At 43.0% G+C, this 21,204-nt stretch overlaps 1 protein-coding gene across 4 annotated transcripts in view; it reads left to right on the plus strand.

The window, feature by feature from the left end:
* The first annotated feature begins 10,630 nt into the window (after nt 1–10,630).
* The window catches only part of LOC124038335 (tau-tubulin kinase 1-like), a 42,426-nt gene continuing 31,852 nt past the window's right edge, over nt 10,631–21,204 (plus strand). Inside the window, exons 1-10 of one of the 4 annotated variants that reach the window (XM_046354092.1) lie at nt 10,631–10,787; nt 13,583–13,741; nt 14,100–14,247; nt 14,979–15,052; nt 15,305–15,448; nt 16,069–16,173; nt 17,975–18,040; nt 18,215–18,307; nt 18,623–18,748; nt 19,270–19,427. In XM_046354092.1, coding sequence (XP_046210048.1) covers nt 13,634–13,741; nt 14,100–14,247; nt 14,979–15,052; nt 15,305–15,448; nt 16,069–16,173; nt 17,975–18,040; nt 18,215–18,307; nt 18,623–18,748; nt 19,270–19,427 — 1,022 coding nt within the window. In that variant the 5' untranslated portion in view covers nt 10,631–10,787; nt 13,583–13,633. Of the gene's footprint in view, nt 10,788–11,413; nt 11,639–13,582; nt 13,742–14,099; nt 14,248–14,978; nt 15,053–15,304; nt 15,449–16,068; nt 16,174–17,745; nt 17,811–17,974; nt 18,041–18,214; nt 18,308–18,622; nt 18,749–19,269; nt 19,428–21,204 lie in introns of those variants that run through there. The other 3 variants (XM_046354094.1, XM_046354093.1, XM_046354096.1) reach the window with 3 other exon arrangements.

The following is a 21,204-nucleotide window of genomic DNA, read 5'->3' on the forward strand; positions in this document are numbered from 1 at the left end:
AGCTGTCGGGACATTTTATGCTAAGATCACAGTTGTGATTGTTTGTGTATACCATTTCTCCTCAGCGTCTTGTCTGTCGCTCGCTCCGGAGGCTCTTGATGTTTTAGCTTTTCAGGGATTTCGGCCTACACTTCCAGCATGCCACTTCTAACATATTCGCCACATTTTACAAACATGAAAACGAAACTCAGTGGTAACAATGCACCAAGAAAATGGCTTCAAAGAACTAGTGCTTTTAACAGTGAATGACTTGGTAAACACAAAGTATTAAGTTCTGCCATACTTTACCGTACTCTGGCTTTCCATGTTATCTCTCCTTGACTATAATCTGACTCTGTTAATGGCCCCTGTAGTCAATTTACAAATTATAAATAATTCTGTGTGTGTGTGGCAGGGAGTCTCTCTTTGTTTGAAGTATGAAGAAGCATTAATTCACACAAAGTTCTCCAAAGAAGAGATCCTACCAATAGTGCCATCTGTCTAAAGCCGGACAGGCATTTCAATAATGTTCTATTCATGTGATTTTGAATTTGCCTTGAACTTGGTGGTGGATTTTATGGTAGGATTCAAACATAGTAGTAAACTCTTTCAGCTGAACGTGTAGGGTAGCACAGGACTAGGGTTGCAAAGCTACCAGTCATTTACAGAAAAATCTATGGTGACTTTGGTAATTGTTTGGGACTTTACATCTTCGTCATACTTTTTATTCTTCTGCACACTACTCTTTTACACGTTTAATCTCTACGGGATTGGTGGCCTATTTTTGGACTATTAGGCCTAGTCCAGTAAATCTTGCATGCGGACTAGCCTATAGCCTATGTTCTATTCAGTTTGAGAAGGAGAGTGTGAAGATGAGGACCGGAGGTCAACTTTGATAGCTTTAAAAACATGTTTATTGTCCATGATGTATTTATCAGAGTTATTGACCTCACAAAAAGCCAGATTTGAGTCATTTACATTGTGGTCCTGAAACTTGAAGCAGCAGCCTTGGCACAAATAAATTGGAAAAGGGCCGCTCATGGTGCTGAAAGTAGACACATTTGAGTAGGCATAATTCAATTCAAACATCAAATCCGAGACACCCCAATCAGTATATGTTATAGGTTTCGTATGGTATGTATAAATTTTTGGGTGTCCATCACCAATTTCGTATGATATGTTACTAATTAGAATTCATATTGTATGTTACCAATTTGAAAAGCGTACAATATGTTATGAATTTGCAGAAGGTATGATAGTTTACTAATTTGCCAAACGTATTGATATGTTACGAATTTAGCTAACTCACTAACGCTCACCCATCCACCCCGACCAACCATCCTACAAACGTAACATATGGGGTGTTTCAGATTTACGTACAGAATAATATGAAATGCTCTTAGACCAGGTTGCAACAGGATATCAACGTTTCATTTCTTTGACATTCAGAGGCTGAACTACAACCTATAGCCAAGGGGAAGTAACCTAACCTAACCTAGCTATTCACTTTTCCATATGGTTCAATATCATTTCTTATTTTACCTTTATTTAACTAGGCAAGTCGGTTAAGAACAAATTCTTATTTACAATGACGACATACCCCGGCCTAACCCGGACAACGCTGGGCCACTTGTGTGCCGCCATATGGGACTCCCAATCACGGCCGTTGTGATACAGCCTGGAATCAAACCAGGGTCTGTAGTGACGCCTCTAGCACTGAGTTGCAGTGCCTTAGACCGCTGTGCCACTCGGGAGTCCTAAACCCAATACAAAAGACCCATGGGTAGAGTAGACATACCGGCACTGCTAAAACCATGTCATGTTTTACAGCTTTGTCATTCTATATATCATTTTAAATCATCTTATTTAATTATTTCATATTTTAAATGTGATAAGGCCACAGAGGACCAGATATGATTACAGACACCTGTGATAATCTGAAGTACCCAAAAAAGGCCAGTAGATGTCACCTTATAAATTCCTAATAAACTGTGAACGTTACCACAATTCTGGTAGTTTACTGGTAATATACCTTCCATTTGCAACCCTACACATGACAGGTGCATTGTGTCATGTGACCTCTCCACCACCTGGGGGTGTTACTACTATATCTGATATTAAGGCTTCTCATTATTGTTTGTCTTTATTTGTAGATACAGATAGGATTATTTTTTTGGTCATGAGTGATATGTAAAAAAAAAACAACGTAAAAGTCTATTGAATTATCTTATAGCTCAAGTTCCTTGGATTTCATGGAAAATCTGTAGATGTATTGTAAAGAATTATAATAGCTGTGTCATCAGCGGGATTAGGTTGCTTTCTGTAGGTAGTACATGTGACTAAAAGCAGATATGTCACACTTATTGTTAACAGTGGGAACTATATCCATTCTCTGATTGAGTTGCTGTAGTGCTAGCTGAGCAGATACCACAGACTGTGTAAAGGTTCACTAGCAGTGCCGGCAGGTTTACTCGACCCCTGGGTCTTTTGTGTTGGGTGAGGCCCTACAGAGGCCTACTTATACCATTTAAATATTTACATACACCTTTACATGGCCCTGGGACCCCACATACAGTCCAGCATGCCCGCTCTCTCATGGAAATGGCTGGAGTTAGGGTTAACTTTGGGGTTGGATGCAACCATTTTTATATCATTATCAAAAATCATTTCTGGCTAACAATGACCGCTGCCACCCATCCGCCCTTGTTTTTGTGTCCTCTGGCGGCGAAGATGACGAGCCAGAGGAAGGTCATAATGAAGCAGAACACAGACACAAACAGCCCTGTGGGTTCCCTGGCTTTACATGGGTGGATACCACCAGGATCCACACCAGACCCCCGGATATCTGTACACTCACACACACAAACACTCACACAACCACAACAGCCTAAAAAACGAATCAAAACAATCCAGTCCATACATACTACTCATCTGTACTCTCTACAAAGGTCTCCTGAAGCCTTCATTGACTTGGAATGACATCAAGTGCAAGGCTGTGTCCCAATAGTCTTCAGCGTAGCCTAGTGGTTAGAGTGTTGGACTAGTAATCAAAAGGTTGCAAGTTCAAATCCCCGAGCTGACAAGGTACAAATCTGTTGTTCTGCCCCTGAACAGGCAGTTAACCCACTGTTCCTAGGCCGTCATTGAAAATACAAATTTGTTCTTAACTGACTTACCTAGTTAGATAAAGGTAAAATAAAAAATTACTCTTGTCGGGGATCACTGATTTGTTATGGCTGGAGAGGTAAAAGTAATATGGTGTGAATTCAACTCTTTCCCCCTTCAGTCAGTCTTCTTAGTTCCAACTGAAAAACCAGGTAGTAATAATAATAACTGATTGGATGTACAGTCTATATAAACTCTGCTGTACTCATTTCAAAGAAGTGGGAACTTATCTAAAGCAACTTCCACTGCAGAGCATATGCATTTGAACCATTTTGTGATAACAAGAGACTGACAAATGTCTGTAAAGTACAGAAAAGAGACAGCCGTTGTCTTTCATTATCACCAATCTTCAGATAAAATGATGATCTTTCTGTGATGTAGCACGTAGATAAGTGGCATCTACATATTATGCAATGATGAGGCTATCATCTGGCACTAAAATGACCATACATTACATATGTAAAATGAACTGATGACCAAGTTAAAGCTGCAATCCTTAATTGAAACAATAACAAAGTGGCCACCCTGCCTGTGTTTTGGTAAAAAAGCTGAAGGATGGGCTTGGAGAAATGTAACCTCTCTCAAATTCAAAGAGAGAGCTATGTATGCAATGACTGACCATCCATAATATGAAAATTCCAGTGTTAACCCTGTTTTGAGGCTATACAGTGTTTGTTTATAATTACTTTGTTTACAAACAGAGAAATAAGCTCATTAGGCATTTATCATTTATGTTGTTGAAGAATCAATGCCGTTTATTCAATTTGTAGGTTATATCATTAAGTTATATGTCCAAAAATTGATGTAGCAACTAAAGATTGTAGCTTTAACTTTTTCAACAATTGACAGGGAAAATGCGAAAAAGATCATGCCCATTTGAGTGGAATAAAGTTGTATTGTGAAATTAGGGATGGCGAACTGTTTGAGAGACTTTTTAAACTCTCCAAATGGTTAAATGAGTAATAAATAGATGTAATTGTTGCAGTAGTTTGTGAGTGGGCAGTACATAGATACAGTATACAGTGCATCGGGAAAGTATTGAGACCCCTTGCCTTTTTCCGCATTTTGTTACGTTACAGCCTTATTCTAAAATTGATTAAATCATTTTTTTCCCCTCACCAATCTACACAGAATACCCCATAAAACAGCCACATTTAATAAGTGTTCTGCTCTCAGCTGTGACTGGACCACTGGCATTGCTCTTTACTCTAGAAATATTGGAACGAATTCCCTTTACATTAACAGAGGGAGATAAAGTCATTTGATTGTTTCATGCAATATTTGGGTATGCATGCATGATGTAATTCAGAGTGTACTGTGAGAAAGGAGTTTTACTTTAGAATGGCAAAAACTTTGCATAGACTCATACCAAGCACTTAAAGGCAAACGTGTGGATGAACCCTTGCCCAAGAACCCTTGCCCTGTGCCCAAGAACGCCAACGTAACCTGTATAATTCACTATTGCCCCATAGCACTCACATCTGTAGCCATGAAATGCTTTGAAAGTCTGGTCATGGCTCACATCAACACCATCATCCCAGGGTAGCACTCACATCTGTAGCCAAGAAATGCTTTGAAAGGTTGGTCATAGCTCACATCAACACCTTCATCCCAGGGTAGCACTCACATCTGTAGCCAAGAAATGCTTTGAAAGGCTGGTCATCATCCAAACACCATCATCCAAACACACTAAGACAGTTGTGAAGAGGGCACGACAAAGCCTATTACCCCTCAGGAAATTGAAAAGATTTAGCATGGGTCCTCAGATCCTCAAAAGGTTCTACAGCTGCACCATTGAGTGGTTGCATCACTGCTTGGTATGGCAACTGCTTGGCCTCTGACTGCAAGGCTCTACAGAGGGTAGTGCACAAGGCCCAGTACATCACTGAGGCCTAGTTTCCTGCCATCCAGGACCTCTATACCTGGCTGTGTCAGAGGAAGGCCCTAAAAAATGTCAAAGACTCCAGCCACCCTGGTCATAGACTGTTCTCTCTGCTACCACACAGCAAGCGGTACCGGAGCACCAAGTCTAGGTCCAAAAGGCTTCTTAACAGCTTAACAGCTTAACAGCCAGCCATAAGACTCCTGAACATCAAAGGGCTACCTATACCTCTCTTTTACAGTGCTGCTACTCTCTGTTTATAATCTATGTATAGTCACTTTAACTCTACCTACATGTACATATTATCTCAATTACCTCGACTAACCGGTGCCCCCGCACATTGACTTTGTACCGGTACCCCCTGTATATAGCCTCACTATTGTTATTTTACTGCTGCTGTTTAATTAAAATCAAATCAAATGTATTTATATAGCCCTTCGTACATCAGCTGCTATCTCAAAGTGCTGTACAGAAACCCAGCCTAAAACCCCAAACAGCAAGCAATGCAGGTGTAGAAGCACGGTGGCTAGGAAAAAACTCCCTAGAAAGGTCAAAACCTAGGAAGAAACCTAGAGAGGAACCAGGCTATGAGGGGTGGCCAGTCCTCTTCTGGCTGTGCCAGTTGGAGATTATAACAGAACATGGCCAAGATGTTCAAATGTTCATAAATGACCAGCATGGTCAAATAATAATAATCACAGTAGGTGCAGCAAGTCAGCACCTCAGGAGTAAATGTCAGTTGGCTTTTCATAGCCGATCATTAAGAGTATCTCTACCGCTCGTGCTGTCTCTAGAGAGTTGAAAACAGCAGGTCTGGGACAGGTAGCACGTCCGGTGAACAGGTCAGGATTCCATAGCCGCAGGCAGAACAGTTGAAACTGGAGCAGCAGCACGGCCAGGTGGAATGGGGACAGCAAGGAGTCATCATGCCAGGTAGTCCTGAGGTAGTCCTCCAATGACGATCCAAGGGCCGGAGCCTCCAGTGATCATCCATGGCCCAGAGCCTCCAGTGATGATCCATGGTCCGGAGCCTCCAGTGAGGGTTCCCAGTCCAGAGCCTCCTGCGAGGGTTCCCAGTCCAGAGCCTTCAACGAGGGTTCCCAGTCCGGTTCCACCGGCGACGATCCGCGGTCCTGTTCCTCCGGCGACGATCCACGTTCCGGTTCCTCCGGCGACGATCCACGGTCCGGTTCCTCCGGCGACGATCTACGGGCCGGAGCTTCCAGCGATGACCCACGATGATCCCAATCAGAGGCAGCTGTCTATCATTGTCTCTGATTGGGGATCATATTTAGGCAGCCTTTTCCCACCTGTTTGTTGTGGGATCTTGTTTTGTGTATAGTTGCTGTTGAGCACTGCATTTACTTCACGCTTCGTTTGTTCTGTATTGTTTTGGTGAATTTAATTAATTAAACTTGTGGAACTCTATGCACGCTGCGCCTTGGTCCATTTATTCCAACGATCGTGACAGAAGATCCCACCACCCCAGGACCAAGCAGCGTGCCCAGGAGGAGCAGACATGCTGGACGTGGGAGGATATATTGGACAGGAAGGGATCCTGGACGTGGGAGGAAATCCTGGCCGGAAAGGATCGCCTTCCATTGAAGCAGGGGGAAGCAGCGAAGGAGAGACAGCGACGACACCGGAGTTCGCAGCCACGACGTAGGCCCAGTCTGGAGCCTCCAGTGACGGTTCCCTGTCCGGAGCCTCCAGTGATGATCCATGGCCCAGAGCCTCCAGTGATGATCCATGGTCCGGAGCCTCCAGCGAGGGTTCCTAGTCCAGAGCCTCCTGTGAGGGTTCCCAGTCCAGAGCCTCCTGCGAGTGTTCCCAGTCCAGAGCCTTCAACGAGGGTTCCCAGTCCGGAACTTCCGGCGACGATCCGCTGTCCGGTTCCTCCGGCGACGATCCACGTTCCGGTTCCTCCGGCGACGATCCACGATGATCCCAATCAGAGGCAGCTGTCTATCATTGTCTCTGATTGGGGATCATATTTAGGCAGCCTTTTCCCACCTGTTTGTTGTGGGATCTTGTTTTGTGTATAGTTGCTGTTGAGCACTGCATTTACTTCACGCTTCGTTTGTTCTGTATTGTTTTGGTGAGTTTAATTTATTAAACATGTGGAACTCTATGCACGCCTTAGTCCATTTATTCCAACGATCGTGACAATATGTGAGACAAAATGTGATTTTTTTGTGTCAGGAAAATTAATGATGTGAGAAATGGAGATGGAAACTATTGACATAATATTAACATAATATCCATCATATCAAAGTAAACTTGGAGTCACTTGATGATATGTTGTGTGGTTTTCCCACTATGACTTGGGGAAAGCATACTGTTTATTAGGATACAGATTAAATAAGTTATGATGAACTTCATAGGATGGTGAAAGTGAATGGTGATGAGCTTGATGCTCCATTTAAATATCAAGGATCTTATTCTGGGGACATGATGATCGATGCTTGGCTGCTGTTTGACAAATAAAAATAACCTCATACTTTTATCCATAATAATATCATCATATCGGCAGTGGTGGAAAAAGTATGCAATTGTCATACTTGAGTAAAAGTAAAGATGCCTTAACGGAAAATGACTCAAGTAAAAGTGAAAGTTACCCAGTAAAATACTACTTGAGTAAAAGTCTAAAAGTATCTAGTTTTAAATGTACTTAAGTACAGTGGTAGAAAAAAGTACTAAATTGTCATACTTAAGTAAAAGTAAATGATATAGATCAAATTCCTTATATTAAGCAATCCTGACGGCACTATTTTCGTATTATTTTTCATTACGGACAGAAAGGGGCACACTCCAACACTCAGACATAATTTACAAACACAGTAGTTGTGTTTTGTGAGTCCGCCAGATCAGAGGCAGTAGGGATGACAAAGCATTATATTGATAGGTGCCATAATTCTGTCCTGCTTTAGCATTTTAAATGTAATGAGTACTTTGTGTGTCAGGGAAAATGTAAGGAATAAAATGTACATTATTTTCTTTAGGAATGTAGTGGACTAAAAGTAAAGGTTGTCAAAAATATAAATAGTAAAGTAAAGTACAGATACCCCAAAAAACAACTTAAGTAGTACTTAAAAGTATTTTTTACTTAAGTACACCACTGCATATCGGCTATACCAGCACTGTATCTGCAAGCTGTTGGCTAGAGCACACATGCCAATACCAGAGTGGATCCATTCGCTATACCCACCCAACATTTTTAGTGGCTGTAACCCATCAAATCAAATCAAATCAAATGTATTTATATAGCCCTTCGTACATCAACTGATATCTCAAAGTGCTGTACAGAAACCCAGCCTAAAACCCCAAACAGCAAGCAATGCAGGTGTAGAAGCACGGTGGCTAGGAAAAACTCCCTAGAAAGGCCAAAACCTAGGAAGAAACCTAGAGAGAGACCAGGCTATGAGGGGTGGCCAGTCCTCTTCTGGCTGTGCCGGGTGGAGATTATAACAGAACATGGCCAAGATGTTCAAATGTTCATAAATGACCAGCATGGTCGAATAATAATAAGGCAGAACAGTTGAAACTGGAGTAGCAGCACGGCCAGGTGGACTGGGGACAGCAAGGAGTCATCATGTCAGGTAGTCCTGGGGCATGGACCTAGGGCTCAGGTCCTCCGAGAGAGAGAAAGAAAGAGAGGAGAGAATTAGAGAACGCACACTTATATTCACACAGGACACCGAATAGGACAGGAGAAGTACTCCAGATATAACAAACTGACCCTAGCCCCCGGACACATAAACTACTGCAGCATAAATACTGGAGGCTAAGACAGGAGGGGTCAGGAGACACTGTGGCCCCATCCGAGGACACCCCCGGACAGGGCCAAACAGGAAGGATATAACCCCACCCACTTTGCCAAAGCACAGCCCCCACACCACTAGAGGGATATCTTCAACCACCAACTTACCATCCTGAGACAAGGCTGAGTATAGACCACAAAGATCTCCACCATGGCACAACCCAAGGGGGGCGCCAACCCAGACAAGATGACCACATCAGTGAATCAACCCACTCAGGTGACGCACCCCTTCCAGGGACGGCATGAGAGAGCCCCAGTAAGTAAGCCAGTGACTCAGCCCTTGTAATAGGGTTAGAGGCAGAGAATCCCAGTGGTAAGAGGGGAACCGGCCAGGCAGAGACAGCAAGGGCGGTTCGTTGCTCCAGGGCCTTTCTGTTCACCTTCCCACTACTGGGCCAGACTACACTCAATCATATGAACCACTGAAGAGATGAGTCTTCAGTGAAGACTTAAAGGTTGAGACAGAGTTTGCGTCTCTGACATGGGTAGGCAGACCATTCCATAAAAATGGAGCTCTATAGGAGAAAGCCCTGCCTCCAGCTGTTTGCTTAGAAATTCTAGGGACAATTAGGAGGCCTGCGTCTTGTGACCGTAGCGTACGTGTAGGTAAGTACGGCAGGACCAAATCAGAGAGATAGGTAGGAGCAAGCCCATGTAATGCTTTGTAGGTTAGCAGTAAAACCTTGAAATCAGCCCTGGCTTTGACAGGAAGCCAGTGTAGGGATCAATATGGTTACAGATGAAAATATGATGGAAACCCATTTCATTTGTATTTTTTATCTGGTACATGGAAATGTAATCACAAAGAGTATTTTTATGTGCACTACGTCATCACAGCTTTTTATCTGCAACAAGTCCATCTCTGGTGGGAAAATGTGCATATTGTTTTTATGCAGAGTTTTGAATATTCACATGAAAATATGTTGCCAATTGGATGGAAACCTAACTAGTGCTAAAGTAAATTGGTTGCATTTCAAACCCATTCTGCCATGGGGCTGAGCAAAAATGTAAAATGTTGCAGTTTCAAAGGTAATATCTGCCAATTCTACATATTTTTCCCATCTGGCGGTAAGACACTTTGGCAGTTGTAAAGCTAATTTCCTGCAATTCTACACATTTTGCCATGACTTATGCCAGGTTCATGTTTTCTGAATGAGTGTGACTAACAAAATCAATGACTGCCCCGCTGGAGGTCAAGGACCCTGGGCACATGCCCTACTGTATGTGTCTGGTTGTTGATGATTGGGCTACACGGTTTAGATCTGAGTGACTATCAGACTGACATAACAAGTGGAAAACTGCTGATGCACTACCAAATGTCGAAATTGCACCTTGTTTATTCTACCTTTCTGACACTCAACAGTAAATTGAGTACCCCCTCCAAAAGCAGAGGCGCTTCGGTCATGAGGGCCAAACGTCAAGGTTAAATGCACGAATGAGAACTGGAATTTATCTGTGGAGAAACAGTGCCCTCTTGCGTTTAAAATGAATCTACACAAAGGAGGAGGTCATGGTTAGTGACTCAGTGAAACCATTGTGCATTGTGCACTTGTGAATTGTGCACTTGTGCATTGTGCACTAGTGCATTTTGCATTTGCCTAAGATCCTACAGACACACTGTTAGTTTGGTGCTGCTACTGAATCTGCTATTTCTGGCACATTTCACACAATACATAATTTCTCAACAGGCGCTTATTGAGCGCTGTGCGCTCCTCACGTTACCACGCAACAACCATCCATGGTCATGCAAGACTGCGCGCGTTGCGTAATGGGAGAATCTCGGTGATGCTGATTCAGAGGAGTAGAGGCGTATAACGGGGAGGATGGAGAATGGTGCAACGATAACCGACACATATGTCATTAACACGACCTCGCACAAGGACTGATGCACCTCTCAAATGCCTCGCGAACCGAGACCCTACAACGATGTCAGAAAATCAGGTCTGGATACAATGTTTTGCTCTTTGTTGAATTGATGTAGATGATCTTGCGGACATAAATAACATCCAAGGCATTGGCACTTTGTCAATAATGATGCTGAATACAAGGTCGCTCGCTTTGGTATGATAACTTGGGAGAGCAACGCCACTTCGATGCGCTGTTTCTAGAGAATAAAGCAATCTGGAATAGATCACGGTGTCACTCCACAACACAGTTATTGGCAATGATGCCAGATGACGTAAGGAGCTTGAACATAACAATTAGTCTTTTTTACATCTATATAACAAGAATCATGAATAATTTAGAAAGAACCATCATAATGCAGACTTACGTCAGTGATTTGAGTCACTCACACAGGAGGTGTAGTCTTTTACAAGCATCTAGTCGGGTCTTTTTGCATCGGCTTTCCCGACTATAAACGACATTTCCCAAAGTGCAACTCGCGGCTTACCGTGCAGTGGAACGTTCCATGGTGGCTGATTGACTGATATTGATCCAATGGGTGATTCCTGAAATATGTTTTAGGGCGGAGTAAAGGTACACAACCTGTCCATTGGGCCAGGGGCGCAGGGCGATGGTGAATGTTGATACTAAGAAAACGTCAATCCTAGAATTAGAACTCTGTATGGGTTGTGCCTGCCGCTTGGATGGTAACCCTCCCTACCCATTGAGAGAGCGCCGGAACTGCAGTGCGGAGAAAATGTAACAGTAGGAGGAGAATGATAGTAGAGCTTATGGGCCTGGGGACTTCTGTTAGTTGCGATGGAGGAGAGGTTGTGTCTTATGGAATGATATCTAAGGAAAGCCTATTGGAAACAGAACGTTTCCCACCCTGTGATTGTAGCAGTAAGGTGAGAGCGCAAATTACAAGTAATTCATAGGCCCAACATTAGACAGTGCAGTGGCCTACTAAAATGTTACACCCTTTTCCTAATTCCAAATATAAATGTATCTGTAAAATGTAGCCTAGTTACATACTTGAAAATGATCACATGGTTTTCTTAGTAGCCTACTATGATAATGGATTTTGGGTGTTGCAATTGACCAGTCTATTTTTTTGTGATGGGGTTCGTTATAGATTTGGAAGAATATAAAGACATGATTTAAATATTGGCCTACTAAAAGTGTTTTGCCAACACTGGGTGTGTGGTATTGGAGTTGTTCAATCCAAAGTCCCCAATGCAGGTTTAAATAACTTTAATCACCCAACTGTAAATTGACATTATTGAACCTCGAGGTAATTGCATGACAGAGTTAATGAACTTGAACATGGCTTTATTACTTTGCATTGTTGCATTGAGTGTACCTTCAGCACATGAACTGTCTAGGGCAGTGGGAAGCTTCCACACTAGTGTAAGTCCTCAGGATGTTCTCTCCTGCTTCTGCATTTGATTTGGGAATGCTTTTAGCCCAGCCGTTCTAATACAAAAATAAAGGAAACTTCATAACTATAAACTAACTGCCAAAATAAAGGAAACTTCATAACTATAAACTAACTGCCAAAATAAAGGAAACTTGCGTAAATGAGGGATATAAGTTATATTGAAATCAGGTGCTTCGACACAGGTGTGGTTACTGAGTTATTTAAGCAATTAACATTCTATCATGCTGAGGGTCATGTATAAAAATGCCCAGTTGTCCATTATTTTGGCTACCATGGCTAGAAGAGATCTCAGTGACTTTGACAGAGGGGACTCAAAGGAGCATAAGGGGTTTAAAGGGTGTGTGTGTGTGTGTGTTTTTATCTCACCAGATCTCAACCCAATTGAACACTTGTGGGAGATTCTGGAGCAGTGCCTGCTATAGCACTGTCCACCACCATCAACAAAACAATCAATTATGTCATTTCTTGTGGAAAAAGTGTTGCATCTCTCCAATAGAGTTTCAGACACTTGTAGAATCTATGCCAAGGTGCATTGAAGCTGTTCTGGCTCGTGGTGGCCCAACACCCTATTAAGACACTTTATGTTGGTGTTTCCTTGATTTTAGTAGTTACCTGTAGGTATGCTGTCTGGCAGGCAGCGCAAGCCTAAAGCAGTGTTTCCCAACTACAGTCCTCTAGTACCCCAAACAGCACACATTTCTATAGTTGCCCTGGACAAACCCACTTAATTCAACTCATTGAGTGCTTGATGATTATTTGAATCAGGTGTGCCTGTCTGGGGCTACAACAAAAAAGTGTATTTGAGGAGTGGGGAAACACTGGCCTAGAGAATGCCAGCAAGTGTGTTAAATGAGGGGTGCTGCGGCGCTGTCCTTGGCCAGCACGTTGCTGTAATGAGTGGTGCTGTCCAATGTGCTGAAAAGACAGCTTCAGTCACACCTATGCCTATAGATTCCATTTGTAGCAAAATTGCATGCAATCTTTCTACTATTTTAGCGCTAACTGTTATTGTCCCTAGTGCTGAATCTGTGACCAACACATTTGTTTTAAACGCGGGTCGCAGTGCTTTCCGTGGTGCTGAGGATAGTGGTGCTGTCTGTGGTGCTGAATTTTTGTTAAGCACGGAGAGCGGTGCTGTCCATTGGGCCAAATTGTTTACTTATGACCACATAGACATATTTGGGGTTCAGAGACGTTAGTGACATGTCGACAGTTTACCAGGAGACCGAGGCTAAATTTGCTGCTCTTCCTGACATATTGGTTTTGTGGCCTCATTGTATTGTCAAGCTTGTACCTTGTTGTTTTAAAATGAGTTAGTCAGTTTAGAGAATACTTTTTGTATTCATAATGTATGTGTTGTATACTCTATTTGTGTATGTTGTAGCTTACATTACTGTGTTCTTCTTCACAGGTAAATGGCTGAATCAAGTTGGGAGCTGCTGTGTCTCTGTCTGGCCGGCCAATGCAGTGCGTAGGGACGGCCGCCCAGCCCGACGAAAACATGAACGGAGCGGGGGAGCAGGTGGACATCCTGCCCCCAAACTGCTTGGTAAAGGACCGATGGAAAGTGGTGAGTTTGGTTTTATCTTCAGAGACATTTTGCCCATGTAATTGACTAGCTGAGTGACTGGTGGAATAATTAAGCAATTGATTCAAATGAAACACATAATGCAAGAGTTGAGAGTCCCTGATTTAGAATGTTCCTTCACCTGATGAGAACTAGCCTGGTCACAGATCTGTTGGTGCTGTCTTGCTAAATGATATGGTCATTGTTAGGTGTGACAATGACCATAAGAATTGGCAAGACAACACCAACCGATCTGGGACCAGGTTAGTGGATAACTAGCATTTTCTAAATGTTCACTTCAAAGAACAGGCAGCAAACTGTGTTTATTCCACCCTTGTCTCTCCTCTGCCATCATTCCCAGCTGAAGAAAATTGGCGGGGGAGGTTTCGGGGAGATCTACGAGGCGTTGGACCTGCTGACCAGGGAGAATGTGGCTCTCAAGGTAGAGTCAGCCCAGCAGCCTAAACAGGTCCTCAAGATGGAGGTGGCTGTCCTCAAAAAACTGCAAGGTAAGGGCCTATGTGTTTAAGCAGTAACACACAATCACACGTACAGCTGTGTGTTTGTGTGGTTAACTGGTAACGCCACTAATACAATAATGTATTAGAAACTCAAAGGTTGTGGGTTCAATCCCTGTGACCTTTGCCACTTTCTCTTCTCCTGCACTATATATCACCCTTTGTGATGAAATTCCACTTTACTGTTATGAAAAAGAAACTGCAAGGTAAGGGCAGGGCAGGCAGATACCGGGGACAGATTGGGTTCACTAAGCACATGATCAATCAATGACAACATCACCTTGTACATGAATAAGCATGGCAAGGTTAATTAAGTTGTCTGGCTATGGTCTGATGTGACATCTGTCTGTCTAGCCATTTGATTAGTGTGATAGGCAAGGTTGTAGGTGTGGTGACTGTTTGTTCTGTTCTGAGGTTTGATGAGTTAGGTAGTCAATCAGTTGACATGCCTGGGGTTTATACTGCTTTGTGCAAAATTTATAGTGAGTGTTTCACATCGTCGATCTCTTAGGCAGTATTTATTTTGGGGTATTTCTGTGTCTGTCAGCGTTGCTTGTTCTGGTCTGTTGTCCCAAAAACAGATGCAAAAAGAAAGTCATCTTAATCTTAAACATCCAACTGAATCAGTTGTTTAACTGTGATGGTACAAGTAGATTCGTAGATAGCTCATTTTATAATGACTGTATAATCACATTTACACTAACCTCTCCCTTCTGTCACAGGAAAAAATCATGTCTGTAAATTCATTGGATGTGGAAGGAACGAGAAGTTTAACTATGTGGTCATGCAACTTCAGGTAACCATTTATCAGAACAGTCTGATACGATTGCTTTAGGTAGAGAGAATCGTAGCCAAGGCTACAACTAAGTAGAAAAAAATGAATGAAAAATATTTCTCTCCCTCTATCTCCCCGCTCTCCCTCTCTCCGTCCCCCCTCTCCCTCCCCCTGTTTTCTCTCATCTCTCTCTACCCACCCTCCCTCTGACCCCTCCATCTCACTCTCCCCCCCACCTTCCCCCTCTTTCCCTCCCCCTTCTCTCCACCCCAGCAGGGGAGAAACCTAGCGGACCTGAGGAGGAGTCAACCCCGCGGCACTTTCACCATGAGCACCACGCTACGCCTGGGCAAACAGATCCTGGAGTCCATAGAGGCAATCCACTCTGTGGGCTTCCTGCACAGAGACATCAAGCCTGTAGGTGGCCCTCTCTGTAGCACTTTACCTAAAGCTTGCAGGTATAAGGCATTGTGATGTGTGGTTATAATGGATTGTAAGACTATTTAATCTATTCTAGAGTTCATAGAGGTCATTGACTCTGGGGGATTCCTGCACTAAGACATCAAGCCTGTAGGGGGCACTTTACATGTCAGAGATAGAGAGGGTGGGTGAGAGAAAGAGCAAAGATGTGAGATAGAGAGAAATGGGGGTGAGATAGAGAGAGTGGGTGTGAGATAGAGAGAGAAGTGTGTGTGTGTGTGTGTGTGTGTGTGTGTGTGTGTGTGTGTGTGTGTGTGTGTGTGTGTGTGTGTGTGTGTGTGTGTGTGTGTGTGTGTGTGTGTGTGTGTGTGTGTGTGTGTGTGTGTGTGTGTGTGTGTGTGTGTGTGTGTGTGTGTGTGTGTGTGTGTGTGTGTGTGTGTGTGTGTCTGTATGTCTGTGTGTGTGAGAGAGATTGTGAGAGAGATTGTGTGAGAGAGAGGGTGTGAGCTAGGTCATGTCTATACAATGACAGAGAGAAACACTGCTTTGGGCTTCACTTGTTGATATGCCTGTGATGTCCTCGACTCAACTCTGTTTTTCTGTTGTTTTTTCCCCAGTCAAACTTTGCCATGGGTCGACTCCCCTCCACCTATAGAAAGTGCTTTATGTTAGACTTTGGCCTGGCTCGCCAGTACACCAACACTACTGGAGAGGTCCGACCGGTAAGTAGCCGTGGAAGGATTTTCTTCATTTAATTTATTATGTTATGAACATAGCAAGAATATAGGACATGGGGTATAAGGTCTGCTGTTTTGGTGTTGAGTTAGGAGGGGTAGTGGCAATGTTTTTTTTGCACAGGAAATGCTTGGTCCTCAGGGCACAGTGGGTAGGAGAATAGGAAAGCACAGGGCATGTGCCTTTTTGTGATGTGATTAATAGTTGGCCTGATACAGACGGATCTAGAGTTGGCTAGCCTGATACAGACGGATCTAGAGTTGGCTAGCCTGATACAGGCTGATGGAGAGTTGGCTAGCCTGATACAGGCTGATGGAGAGTTGGCTAGCCTGATACAGGCTGATGGAGAGTTGGCTAGGCTGATACAGGCTGATGGAGAGTTGGCTAGGATGATATAAGTTGATGTAAAGTTGTGCTGATATAGTTTGATGGAGTTGGCTAGCCTGATATAGGCTGATGTAGATTTGGCTAGCCTGATATAGGCTGATGTAGAGTTGGCTAGGCTGATATAGGCTGATAGAGAGTTAGCTAGCCTGATATAGGTTGATGTAGTTGGCTAGGCTGATATAGGCTGATATAGGTTGATGTAGTTGGCTTGGCTGATATAGGCTGATGGAAAGTTGGCTAGCCTGATATAGGTTGATGTAGTTGGCTAGGCTGATATATGCTGATGGAGAGTTGGCTAGCCTGATATAGGTTGATGTAGTTGGCTAGCCTGATATAGGCTGATGGAGAGCCTGATAGCCTGATATAGGTTGATGTAGTTGGCTAGGCTGATATAGGTTGATGAAGTTTGAGCTAGGCTGATATAGGCTGATGGACCACAGTGGAGATTCTTTCTGCTTTTCTTTTTGCTGACTCAGCCTCCACTCATCGATTAGAAGGGCGGGTCTTTGTACTGCAGATTTAGAACAGCAACTAGACCACACACACACACACACACACACACACACACACACACACACACACACACACACACACACACACACACACACACACACACACACACACACACACACACACACACACACACACACACACACACACACACACACACACACACACACACACACACACACACACACACACACACACACACACACACACACACACACACACACACTGTTGTAAATTCTAACATGCAGTTTCGAAGGTAATATTCATAGGACTACCTGCCGATTGGAATGGGTGTTATTATCAAGGTCAAACCTGTCATCCTCCACTCTTGAGCCAAAATGGTGATGCAGATTCCAGTTATTATATCACAGATTCCAATGACTATAAGAAAATATAAATATTAGGAAGATATCACAGGAAAATGATACATTTAAATGATGCCTTATGCTTTGTAAATGCATTAGTTCAAGTGCCAGTTTGAAGGACCACGTTATGCCTTATGCTTTGTAAATGCATTAGTTCATAGTTTGTTACTGTAAATTACTGCAGCATTGTTTCATATATTATGTTCACAAAGTGTTGATGTTAATAAAGCGTTTACAGTTGTTTTGCTGCAATGTGATTCTGTCCTTTTTTCACCTGTGTGATTTTATGTTTTGCAGTTTTGCTGTTCCTTTTTGGCCTTTTCTGTTCGAAGCGCATGCTTGTGATCCGTCTCATCAGTAAGGTGCTTGATCCCATTTCAGTTTTTATTATCTCTCCCTGCCTGAGATATTTTCCATATCCTTCCTTGTCTCTTTTGAGTTTTTAATTTAAATACTTTATTTTTCTTTCTAGTTGTCAGTGTGAAATTCTGCTGAAAAGAGAATTGACCTAATTCTATTTTTCCAGCCCAGAACTGTAGCGGGATTTCGGGGCACTGTTCGTTATGCTTCAGTAAATGCTCATAAAAACAAAGTAAGTGTCTTTTTTGGTTCGAAAAATGCAATGCACTATAAATTAATTTAGACCTGAGGGTTTTGTGTATCATCAGTTTGTCGGAAAATCCAAAATAACTGTTGCAGGTTCAGATTCAATTTCTAATAAGTCATAAAAATAATTAATTGATTAATTCATTCTTTAACTTCTCAGGAAATGGGTCGCCATGACGATCTATGGTCGCTATTTTACATGTTGGTAGAATTTGCAGTCGGTCAGCTACCATGGCGAAAAATAAAAGATAAGGTGAGCTACTGTCTACTGCAGTTTCAGTTATTTCCAATATTTCTGTGTCCTGGTGCAGTGGGCCCAAAGGGGTGTACATTGTTATGTTTGGCCGAGCACTACACACCTGGTTAGACTCAACTATTCATCATCAAACCTTTGATTAGTGGAATCATGTGTGTAGTGTTAGGGCAAAAACAAAAAATCCCTTCTTTGGGTCCCCAGGAACAGGATTAAGAAACCCTGCAGTAGAGAATGGTTACTGGTGTCTACTGGTGTCTTGCTGGGTTCAACTGATTTCTAATAGTTTCTACTGTATCTCTTGTGTGCCACCAGGAGCAAGTGGGTCAGATTAAGGAGCGCTACGACCACAGAATGCTGCTCAAACACATGCCTTCTGAGTTCCATGTGTTCCTGGATCATGTTTTAGGCCTTGACTACTTTACCAAACCAGATTACCAGGTACGTACTGTTCACTTGAAAAAGAAAAGGAGAGCCACACACTCTAGGAGCTCAGATGCAATAATTGAATAACCTAATATCCAACTTTTCGACAGACAAGCTGTCTTCATCAGAGTATAATGACAAACACTGCAGATCACTAGTTTATATAGTGTCAAAGGACACACACAGCTGTCTGTAATCATGGCCTGGTGTGGCCTGATATCATTGGTTAATTTTTAGACATGAATAGGTACTGTTCACTCCCTGCACATGGATTCACCTTGTTAATCCCCACTGAACCTTGTTTTCCTTGCGTTCACTTCAATAGCAGAGTGAACAAGACCTGGAAGTGTGGCAATGTGAGACTAACTCCCATACCATACCCGCTCTCTTAAGTGTCAGTAATAAAACTACAGTATGTCGAAACTAAACAAAAGTAAATAACTTTTAGTACTTAAAGTAAAGCCTATTATTTTATAGCATTGTAGGTTCCACTTTTATACCTTACTTTTTACATTTCTCTGTGATCCTCTTTGCAGTTGCTGATGTCTGTCTTTGAGAACAGTATGAAGGAACGCATCATCACAGAGAACGAGTCTTTTGATTGGGAAAAGGGAGGGACGGATGGAGTGCCTCTGTCCACCTGCACGTCAACGCCCCCTCAACAGAACACACGACAGACCCCCGCTGTGGTCGGGTAAGGAAATCAAAATGAGCTATTTAGGTTTATTACAAACGCATCTGTCACGCCCTGACCTTAGAGAGACGTTTTATTTCTCTGTTTGGTTAGGTCAGGGTGTGATGTGGGGTGGGCATTCTATGTTTTCTTTTCTATGTTTCTTTATTTCTATGTTTTGGCCGGATATGGTTCTCAATCAATGACAGCTGTCTATCGTTGTCTCTGATTGAGAATCATACTTAGGTAGCCCTTTTTCCCTCCTTTCAGTGTGGGTAGTTATCTTTGTTAGTGGCACTTAACCCTGTAAGCTTCAAGGTTGTTTTTCGTTTGTTGGCGACATTTACTAAAATAAAAGGAAAATGTATGCCCACCACGCTGCACTTTGGTCCAATTCTTATGACGGCCATGACAGTATCAAAATAAAGATGAAGAAGGCTGACATTTTACGTGTCTCTAACTGATTGTGTATTTTTTGTTAGTTTCTTTGCGTTGTTTGTAACTTATTTCTTTACTTATTTTTTACATAATGTTGCTACTACCGTCTCTTATGACCAAAAATATATTCTGGACATCAGAACTGCGATTACTCACCACGAACTGGTAGAATCTTTTTTTTCCTTTAACGAGCCCGATGAGCCCGACGTGAACAACATACTGCTTTCCCAGGAACAGGCCCAGATGCACATAATTTGCGTAGAGAAGGCAGAGAAAAAGGGTCCGGAGGGCGGGCTGCCTTTCGAGAATTTGTAGGCGATAGAATAAACCCCCACTGCCTTCCATTCTGCTAGCAAACGTGCAGTCTTTGGAAAATAAAATCGATGACCTACGCGGAAGATTAAACTACCAATGGGACATTCAAAACTGTAAAATCTTATGCTTCCCAGAGTCGTGAGTGAACGACGACATTATCAACATACAGCTGGCTGGTTATTCGCTGTATCAGCAGGAGAGAACAGTGGGATCTGGTAAGACAAGGGGCGATGGACTATGTATTTTTGTAAATAACAGCTGGTGCACGATATCTAACAAAGTCTCGAGGCTTTGCTTGTCTGTGGTAGAGTATCTCATGATAAGCTGTAGACCACACTATCTACCTAGAGAGTTTTCATCTGTATTTTTCTTAGCTGTCTACATACCACCACAGACTGAAGCTGGAACTAAGACCACACTCAATGAGCTGTATTCCGCCATAAGCAAACAGGAAAACATTCACCCAGAGGCGACACTCCTAGTGGCCGCGGACTTTAATGCAGGGAAACTTAAATCTGTCTTACCAAATTTCTATCAGCATGTTAAATGTACAACCAGAGGGAAAAAAACTCTAGGCCACCTTTACTCCACACACAGAGACGCATACAAAGCTCTCCCTCGCCCTCCATTTGGCAAATCTGACCATAATTCTATCCTCCTGGTTCCTGAATAGTGGTCAGATGAAGCAGATGCTAAGCTACAGGACTGTTTTGCTAGCACAGACTGGAATAAGTTCTGTGATTCCTCCGATGGCATTGAGGAAACTACTGATATGCTCGCTTCGAGGCAAATAACACTGAAACATGCTTGAGAGCACCAGCTGTTTAGCAAGTCTGTGTGATCATGCACTTCACAGCCGATATGAGTAAGACCTTTAAACAGGTCAACATTCACAAAGCCGCAAGGCCAGATAGATTACCAGGATGTGTACTGCGAGCATGTGCTGACCAACTGGCCAGTGTCTTCACTAACATTTTCAACCTCTCCCTGTCCGAGTCTGTAATACCAACAGGTTTTAAGCAGCTCACCATAGTCCCTGTGCCCA

The sequence above is a fragment of the Oncorhynchus gorbuscha genome, linkage group LG06 (assembly GCF_021184085.1).
Source record: "Oncorhynchus gorbuscha isolate QuinsamMale2020 ecotype Even-year linkage group LG06, OgorEven_v1.0, whole genome shotgun sequence".
NCBI classification, from domain to species: Eukaryota; Metazoa; Chordata; class Actinopteri; order Salmoniformes; family Salmonidae; genus Oncorhynchus; species Oncorhynchus gorbuscha.